General features: G+C 37.2%; 1 protein-coding gene across 1 annotated transcript; it reads right to left on the reverse strand.

Annotated features, from left to right (window-relative positions):
* Nucleotides 1-49: 49 nt before the first annotated feature.
* Nucleotides 50-8540, reverse strand: LOC102231293 (E3 ubiquitin-protein ligase RNF126). The gene is made up of 9 exons (XM_023340241.1): nucleotides 8444-8540; nucleotides 5269-5327; nucleotides 4598-4658; nucleotides 4074-4309; nucleotides 3915-3977; nucleotides 3763-3832; nucleotides 3563-3656; nucleotides 2940-3055; nucleotides 50-2819 (listed from the first exon to the last, which is right to left on the reverse strand). The coding sequence occupies exons 1-9, from the start codon at nucleotides 8516-8518 to the stop codon at nucleotides 2628-2630; spliced, it is 966 nt and encodes a 321-aa protein (XP_023196009.1). The 5' UTR covers nucleotides 8519-8540; the 3' UTR covers nucleotides 50-2627.
* Nucleotides 8541-10103: the final 1563 nt, after the last annotated feature.

A 10103-nucleotide genomic window follows, 5' to 3' on the forward strand; every position in this document is an offset into this window, starting at 1 on the left:
AGTAGAGGAAATGCACACATATAGCTAAACAATAAAAGGAAGCAGAATGTAGTTTGCTTATTGATGATATTTATCAGGCAAGTGCAGAAGTAAAGGATTTCGTACAGTTTGTTTGCGGTTTGCATCCCACTGGACCAGTCATCACTTTGAAAGTACAAAATTATCTCAAAGCCTTATTATGCATTGAAAATAGATTCAAAAGCTTTGCTAATGAGGGTTATTGTTCCTCGATTGTTCTGAAAGTGCAAAGAACAATGAAAGGAACACATCAATTAAGACTGCAAACCAAAGACCTCAACATGTTTAAATATATTTTTAAAAATCACCACAGTATCTTTTTTTTTTTTTTTCATTCCGTCCATCCCACATCTTGCACACCTTAGAAATGTTAAATAAAGAGAAGGTTTCTACTCACAATGCCACAACCTCAGTCTAATCAAATCCAACCAAACAGCAGTTAAAACACATTAGTTTATGAGAGGTTTACATGGAATAGTTATTTTATTTGTATGTACTGTTCAGAGATGCTTCGAAAAATAGATTGCACATTGATGCACTTTGAGATTAATCAAAAGTAAAACTAGATAAGGCTTAGGGGGGCTCTGCTTTGATGAGTAAATATCGACATCCTCGTGGTTTCTTAGTTTCTGCTGGCTTTAAATCACTAGTTTTAGTGAAAGAACCTAAAACCCAAACTTTTTTCTATTTTATGTGTTAAAGATAGTATGGGGAAAAAAATGACTAAAATTGAAACAGATTAAACCTCAAAGAAAACTTTAAATCTGTCAACATCAGTGTTCTTCTAGTACTGCTGCTTGTTATTTTAGAATATAGCAATTAAGCATGCTTGACTTGGTCTCAACATATGCATACATGTATTAAAATCCATAGTGCTCATTTTCTTTACTTACATAGTCATGTTTGAAATTGAATTTTTTTTAAACTGAAGACATTAGTAAATAACTTTATTAAAAAAATAAAATAAAAATATTTTTTAATACTATGCAAGAATTAAACATGATTCTCACAAATCCTAATGAGTTTTTTACACCCTAGCTATTTTGCTATAGATATTTTTTAACTTATACTTTATCTCTGAATCTTCAAATTCCAATTGGAAAATGTTTAAGACCTATGTTTGCCAGCAAGTAGCAAAATGTTGACATTTACAACAATACTACCCCAAAGATCCATAAAACTGCAAAAGCAGAACTGGGCTAAAGATTCAGTTCTAGTTTCTGTCCTCTAACATACATTTTAGTCTTTTTAAGTAGTGCTTCTCTGTTCTCTGAAGTCAGATTTTAAGAGTTCTCTGTTAGCAAAACAATTCACCAATTCAAATTCGCAAATTACCCACTCAGTATTCCAGCTGATAAAGAAGGAGCTCGTAGAGCAGCTCCCAATTCAGTGTCTTGCACGGGTAGATGCAGATAGAAGATAATGACATTACTAAACAATTCTCATGGCTTGTATTCCCTGTAGTGCTCTAAAGAATCTAGGTTCCTTTTGAGTTTGAAGATCATGAGAAATGTATCATAGGTGCTTATTGCTAAAAAAAATGTTTGCACCAAAACTATTAGCAAATCCCAATGTTTTCTGACTTGCAACAGGAACCCTCTCAATCAGAGTGTGTAGTCGTTTCAACTTCCAAGACAACATGAACACAGCAAAAATACCTTCAGCAGCTTAAGTTTGAAGCTACATGGAAACAGGGTGAGGACAAAAGGCAGATGTGGAAAAAATTGTAACTGCCTCACTGCATATGTGCTTTTGCAAGAAAAAAAAAAGGCAAATTGGGCATGTGCAAAGCGGGCCTTTGTGCTAGCATTTAAAAACCTCCATACATCGAGCGAGTACATTTACATCACAAACAGTTTTTTTGTTATTGTTTTTTTTAATGCTTAGATTTTGTCACCAAAAACTGCAGCAACTGAGATTAAAAGAAATCTCAGTTTTTAAAAATACTTAGGTTAGCGTGGACTGGACCTTAAAGAAAGACTAGTTTTATTCAAACAACCACTGTAAATCATCAGACAAAATCGCTCGTTCAAAATAAACAATCCTACAAACTATTGTAAATTTTAATTGGAAAGATATTGAAGTGTAATATTCATTCACACCATAGATACATTTGAATGCACACTGAAGCTGCGCACTCAAAGATTTGAACGCAACTTACTACAAAAAGGAATACCCATACGTTTTGCCTATCGCAAAAGTGGGTCATATTAGATCAACCAAGGCTGGAGGTTTACAAAAACACTGGCAATTGTCTTGGCGCTCCTGGTCTTCTACCTTTGGATTCTCCTCTTTTAAGAGGTGCTTTGAACTCCACGAATCTCTTGAAGTTTTCACGCTTTTCCACTTCCTCCCAGTCACAAGCTGCACCGCAGGCGTCTGCCCTTCCATTGTTCACATTCCTGATGAAGGTGGTGGTGGTGGGGGCAGGGAGGGGACACAGCGGGCAGAAATACATAAACACATGTATCACTTACCCCTGAAACAGGCCTGAGTGATCCTGATGATATGCACTCAGGCCTCTGCCCTACAGCAGGGAGGGACTGGAGGTCACTGCTCAGCCGAGGAGCAGAAACCGGCTCATGAGGTGACGGATACAAATACCCTGCCTACGAGTTATCAGTGGAGCTCTCGTTGCTGGTGGAATCTGAGGATGGAGGGGAAGAAGAGGTGGAGGAGGACGACGACGATGAGGACGAGGAAGAAGGGGAGGATGTAAAGTTCATCTCTGAGAGTTCTGGAGGGTTTGTTGCCGTGTTCAGTCCAGTCAAGCTCGTCCTGCATACTGGACAAGTGTCGTGCTGCAGAAAACAAACACAGGGGTGTTATGGATGTTTACCCTTCATGACCCTGTTTCAAACACCAACCGGTGAATGCTTACAGTAAACAGAAGGGAAAATGGGGTAGGATAAGTGAAATACCTGTTCCAGCCAGGGGACTATGCAATCATTGTGAAACATGTGATTGCACGGGAGCTGTCGCACATTTTCTCCAACACTGTAATCTTCTTTACACACAGAACATTCCAGTCCTGAAGCTGAAAAGAAGTGTGTGAAAACGTCAGGTAGACAGAGTATGTGAATATGACCCTTTACCAGATTTGCCCGCAGAAATACAGTAATATGAACTTCTATTATCTGGATGCTCTGTTGGGCAATTACCGTATTCATTATTGATAAAATGTCAGAGTCACAAACAAACAGCTACACTCTTGAAAAAAACGTCAAAATCTTGCTCCTGTTGGAAATGGAAAACTTTGTCGAAGCGCTAGCCTAATGCTAGCATGTTTACACCATCTTGTCAAGGTAATTGTGTGGATAAAAACATCCAGGAAATTCGTTTATGTGAATTGTCCAGGGTGTACGCCGCCTCTCGCCCGGAACGTTAGCTGGAGATAGGCACCAGCACCCCTCCTGACCCCTCTAAGGTACAGAAAATGGATGGATGGAAATTCGTTTACCCACCGTGCAAAGATAGTGCAGTGCTCTGAATGTCTAGAGTTTTAGCTGCTAAAAGTTTGTTGCTTTTAGTCCTTTTTACTTACCAACATGCTCATCGGTAATTTCCACTGTAGGAAGACTTTTTATTTTGTCACTGTCAGCAGGCGGTGGACCTGAGTTCTCAAACTGGTTTAATAACTAAACAGAAAAGAAAACATTCATGATTGAATTATTTGATTTATACTTCAGACTTGCAAAAAACACAACTTGCATTTTATTTGTGGTTTACTTATTCTTTTATTACCTGTGTTATAATAGCATCAAGTCCATTAGCACCCCAAGCATAGTCCATTGGATTGGAGTGGAGAACCCCCCTTTAAAATAAGAGATACTGAAGTAAAGAAACTGCTGCAAGTTTATCTCTTTGCTTCTCAAATGTCAGTACCACAGACTCACCAGGCCCCAACACCAATATTTGCAGGAGGTCCAATTATTCCATTCACAAGTTGTTGGATGATACTATGAAAAAAACAAATGACAAAGAATGAGACAAAAAGAACACTTAGGAAAATAGGGTGGTGCTATTAGGAAAGCAGAAATGTCTAAATGTCTCACCCTTCTAAAGTAGGAGCTCCGTCGTGCCTTCCTGCTTGCCGTCTTGAACCATGACGACTTCTACTCTGCCTGGCACCGTATCGCTGCCGAGATGACATGTCCCTTTCTGACTGGTTTTCAGCATCCTGATTGTCCTCTGTCCCTAGTCCAGGCCCAAGGTCAAAGGTGTCATCAAAGACGCTAACGGAAAACTGACCAAAGCCGGAGGGGAACATAGATAACTGCTGGTCCATATTCTGGTAAAAAAAAAAAAAACAACAGCATAATAAAAGAAATGAACAACTCAATGCCTTATTTTTAAGGTAAACTTCACAAAAGACAAAAATAATGTGCAAAAGCAGAACTGAAAGCTATGACAAGTTCTATCATGTCAACTATAGGTTCAACAAAAATGTCAGCTAAAGCAGTTTTAAGAACTGCTGACTCTGTTACACAACAGTGTGCATAACAGAGTCACAGGAGTCAAAAGGCACAGGCAGCTCCTTGTTAAAGACAAGAATCTGAGTAAAGATTAGGTTAAAAACCTCCAATGGTTGTTGGTTCTGGGGTCCGCTGGACATGGTGGACATGGACCCATTGTCCGCTCTAGACAGGGAAGCAGATTGTTGACAAAGTTACAAGGGAGCCTAATAGGAACATTGTTTTTCCACTTTTTCAAACCAGAATGATTTAAAATATCTATATTAGCAGGTTTTGCCGTCACTTCTTGCCAAGTTTATCACTCCTTCCAGTTCTGATTTGGATGTGAATAATAGAGCATGTTCCATAAATATTTGCCCATTCTGCTAACATGATCATAATACTAGGTAAAGCGTAATATTAAAGCAAAAATATAAAACCCAGTTGATATTTAGCACCCACAGTCAATTTTCTATCTGGAAGACTCACCCAAACAAAAGTTAGGGACTCTGTTATGCACAACATAAAACCTAAATGTTGTGAACTTACCTGAATCTAAGTATTCAAAAGCTATGTCCTGAAAATATTATTAAAATCAACTACATGATAGGTTTCAGAGGTGGCCTCACATTCTAATGTCAGTAATTGTATGTCACCAAGGTAAATCAAGCTTCTTTTTGGCAAAGACAAAAATATATGGATACATATGTCTAACAATAAACAATAAATCACGCCTATTTATTTAAACAATTCAGGATTTTTGGTACATTGTGCTTAGTTACTACTTTACATGCACCTTCTCTCTTCCAGCAGCTCCTCAATAAATCCAGACTCACATTGTGGACACATGTATTCCTGTGAAGAACAAAAAGGGTAGATTAAAAAAAAAAGTTCAACAACAGACACTGTGTACTATAATTTTATGAACAGCTGTAATAATCTGTGTGGTTGCAATGCAGTGTAATGCAGAATGCCAAACTTTAAATCACCTACTTGAAATCTCTGAATCAAAAAACCCGATTCCCTCACAATTTAATGTTTACAAATTTTAGCATAGGAGCACAGAGTGCATTTTATTTCCCAGTCCAGGGTTTCCCCCCCAGAGTATTATAAGCCTGGTGGGCCACAATGCTTTACTTTTGCCCCCACCAGACTTAGGATTGCTTATTTATTTAAGTTTTTGTTAAATGTTTGCATTTTTAAGAATTTTTAGTTGGTGTTCAGATATTAATCTTCCAATTACACATAATTATTAAGTGATATTTTCAAATTTCCTATCAACTTCAAAAATTTTTAATTCAAAAACATGGCGGGCCACTGGATGAATGACTGCCGAGCCCCCCGACCCCTGGGCTTAGCAAGTTTTCTGGGGGAAACCTTGCTAGCCTATTTCTTATTACGTGAGGAAGAACGTACATTTTTATTTGTAGAGGTGACTTCAAGTCAAAGACCATCATAACACATGGGTCTCAATAACGGACTTCTTCCTTCTTTTTTGATCATTCAAGCTTTTTAAACAGTAACGGTTTTACCTTTGAGATGAAGACTAACGAGAGGGTAAAATTGCTTATCGATAATTTGATCAAGTACCCTATAAGAGGCGTCAGATCAATTTCAAGGCACATGTTTGTTTTTGTGCAACACATAAAAGCAGCGTTTTTATATACATCTGTAATAAATTCAAGAATTAAAAGACATAATGTAGTGAATGCAATAAACAAGATCACCTTTTACACAATAAATCCAGTATTCTAGCTGAAATATAGTCATCAAGAAACAGGTCCATCAATACAAATACATTCTTGAATACATTTATAGTCTTTTTGTGTATAAACAAGGCCAACCATAGTCTTAGCTCAACATCCTCTGAGTGAATATCGGCAAAAATGGATCAGACAACAATTTTATGGTCAAAACTGTTTGTAGAGAATATCCAGTCAAATTCAAAATGAAACTTCATCTATCTCTAAAATGCATTCATTTTAACCTTTAAAGAGATAACATAAAACTTAAAGCAACCTATTGATCAATGCAAAACAAGATAAAGAGACGCTTAAAACATAGTAATGCGCATGTCCTATCAGCAAGTATAAATATACGTTTAAAGATATTGATATTTATTGCTGCCCTTGTAGAAGAAACTGTGGAGAAATTAAATAAAAATCACAATCTCAACACTAGATTTTGATTTTTGAACTTTGCAAACATTATACTGTTAAGTATTACAAAGATTAAATAACTATTCACAATAACCACACACAGTACAATCATTTCCCATCCTAGTCCTAACCATGAAAAATGTAATTATAGGTTCTTTACTAGACATGAAAATATCTACAAATAATTTGGAAACTGAGCTACGCTTTAGTGATATTTCAGTCACAACTTTCCACAGATTACAATTCAATTGCATCCGTGTTTGCTCTAAGTTTTAGTTTTTAACCTGATATAATTTAAACGTCATTGTTTTGACATACCACAAAAATGTACAAACACAACTACTTTAGTGTTTATTTTATATATCGGTAAGGAGGGACATTACAATTCTGGTATAGTTAGGTTGCAATTAGCAAAATCATAGCATTGAAATCAATGAAATGCTAGATCAGGTTTATGGTTAGATCAGTGGTCCCCAAACTACGGCCCGCGGGCCAGATGCGGCCCGCCTCCACATTTGGTCCGGCCCCCTGAACAATACCAGAGTATTTTCATATATGTGCATTTTTATTTGATAAGTTGGACTTTTGCAATAAAATAAATGTTAGTAATGAACTTTATTTATTATTAACTACTAGTTAGTAACTATTTTATACATGCATATAATTGACCCTAACCCTTTTTTTTATGTGGAGAACCCAGTGTTATTTTGTTATTATTTATTTCATAAATAGTGTTATTTCCTGACTTTTGTTCTCTGAAGAATCCAGAAAAGGTTATTTGATTGTGCTTTCTGAAAAACAATACATTTTTATGTTTAGCACTCTTACAATCGTCACACTTTTTCTGTTACAAACTGACCCCGGCCCCCCATCAGAGAAGGGACAAGTTATGTGGCCCTCACAGGAGAAAGTTTGGGGACCCCTGGGTTAGATGGTTAAAATAGAAAATCCAGCAGCTAACAGTTCCTCCTGCTGTTAGCTCCATAGTAACCCTCCATAGTTACCCTCCATAGTAACCCTCCATAGTTACCCTCCTCCAGCATTGCAGACGTTAAGCAGACGTTTAAATAAGTTCTAACCACATATTATATGTACATATTATGCTTCTGTCACATTTTTAGGCCACTGGCAAAGTTAGGGGATTGAATTTTATGTCTTTATTTACAGTAAAAGCAAAATAATCTTAACGTCTTATCTGCCGTATGTGTTGCGTAGTTGTATTAGCAGTGGCTGTGGAGATCGACGGCTAATGATTTAAAGAGCATGGCTACAGAGTGACAGATCATAGACTACCAGAGGAAAGCAAGCACAACTCTGCTGTTTACCTGAGCGGCTAACCAAACTAATTTTTTTAAAGCAGTTACATAAATCATACGATCCATTAAAAATATATTAAACAAATGTGAGCTGTGCTTAAATGTAAACCATATACATATTTTAATCAAAGAATCCGCGCAGTTATTTTTGGACGTTAAATAGAACACCACTGATCAAAACAGCTAGCAGTTAGCTTCACCACAGCCATTTGGATGCATAAGAAATTAATTAAACTCTGTTGCAAGTTGTGTAACACGAGTGGCATATAAGCGAAAATAGCAAGTACGCAGTTTATGTTTTGATTATAACAAAGATAATCAGCTAAGTAGGTTGAGGTGAATGATAAGCGGAACATCTCAGGAGGCTGTTAGCAGTGTTAGCATGCTAACGACTGTCACGTCGCTACACCGAAGTGTATAAAAGCAAAAACAACCCCGTGGTGTTTTCCTTGGCAGAGTTTTCGTATTCAATGTTTTTTTTATTACCACTACTCACGGGAAGCCGAGGACTAATCTCCAGTGAGCATCTGTGACAGAAGAACCGGCTGGTGCATGGAGAAGCTTCAGCCATCTTTAGTTTCTACACAGTTAGAAAAAAGGAAGAACTACGGAGTGACGTGAAGGACAATGCTGACCCGTGGAGAGGACGACCTTGCTAAAATGTGTGTATGTATATGAAGCAGTTTAAACATGTTTTTTAGACCGTCAGTGATTTCTATTTATGGTTGTTTCATTTCTTTTTATAAAAGGCAAATATAATAAATGTCACCGTAATTTTTTAGAAAGCATACAAACTTCAATCTGCAAAACGGAGTTTGCACGTCTATACACATATATGCAGTACAGACCAAAAGTTTGGACACACCTTTTAATCCAATGAGTTTCCTTTATTTTCATGACTATTGACATTGTAGATTCACACTGAAGGCATCAAAACTATGAATAACACATGTGGAAATATGCACTAAACAAAAAAGTGTAAAACAACTGAAAATACCCCTTATATTCTAGTTTCTTCAAAGTAGCAACTTTTTGCTGTGATTACTGCTTTGCACACACTCTGCATTTTCTTGATGAGCTTCAAGAGGTAGTCACCTGAAATGGTTTTCACTTCATAGGTGCCCTGTCAGGTTAATAAGTGGGATTTCTTGCCTTATAAATAGTCATGAAAATAAAGAAAACCCATTGAATTAGAAGGTGTGTCCAAACTTTTGGTCTGTACTGTATATTTATATATATATACAAATGTCCTCCCATACCCCTCTACAATACTGTAGCTGAAACGTCGTAAGAATGTATTGATGTTGTCTTTTCAAAAGGATTTTGAAGTCTTTCAGCAAATTCTCGACAGAATTTAGGCATGGACTTTTGGCGTGTTGTGCTAAAACCAAACAAAACAGTCGCATTTGAACTAGACTATTCCACTGTAACTAACTATAATTAATTTCACGTTTGCCATATTAAAAGAAAATTAAACATAATAGTCTAATGCAACAAACTACACAGTGTGCGTGCTCAGTGTGACCACATGGTGGTGGTGTTGTGCATTCGATGTGGGGTTGCAAAGTTGTTTTGACAGCCAGTTTCTGAAGATACACTACATCTCTACAATATTTCTTTTAACTTGTTTCATGGGTGGAAAGAAAGGAAATCCCAATCAAGATACCGTGTCCGTTTTTCAGCAAATCACAATAATAAAGACATGTGTCTCACAGAAATTAGGAGTGGTAAATGTAGTACCCCCTCAACAAACATGCATCACGGCAGTGTGTTATCAGTGATTTCAGGTTTTCTCCCTGCAGGTTCTCTCTGCTGCATAGTCTCACTTGAAGCCCAGAGGTGTGCGTATGCAATTTGGCACCACATAAGATTTATTTTGACAAGATACTTTTCCATTGGATTCCTTTCAACCTTTCCCAGAGCCCAAGGAGCATCCATTAATCTTTTGAAAGTTGTGCAGCATCTGTTTTGGAACAATACACCTAGTCAGAAACGAATTTGTATGTCGTCCTTGAGTATTTGACAGGAGGTATTCAAATTAGTTTTTTTTATCAAGAGTCAAACCTGAGCCAATAGCAAACAAGAAGCTTTGCACATGGGTTATATCCTTCACTGTTTCCGAGGGAGCCAGATTCTTTTTGGCGTTAGTCTGATGG

Source organism: Xiphophorus maculatus, chromosome 9, assembly GCF_002775205.1.
Source record: "Xiphophorus maculatus strain JP 163 A chromosome 9, X_maculatus-5.0-male, whole genome shotgun sequence".
Lineage (NCBI taxonomy): Eukaryota > Metazoa > Chordata > Actinopteri > Cyprinodontiformes > Poeciliidae > Xiphophorus > Xiphophorus maculatus.

Bases quoted from the DNA above. Each gene is read 5' to 3' on its own strand.
- LOC102231293 (XM_023340241.1), bottom strand. From the start codon at position 8,518: ATGGCTGAAGCTTCTCCATGCACCAGCCGGTTCTTCTGTCACAGATGC. The intron at 3,056-3,562 runs GTAAGTAAAAAG...ACTTCTTTTCAG, and splicing joins AATTACCGATGAGCATGTTG to CTTCAGGACTGGAATGTTCT. The intron at 2,820-2,939 runs GTATTTCACTTA...TGTTTTCTGCAG, and splicing joins TAGTCCCCTGGCTGGAACAG to CACGACACTTGTCCAGTATG.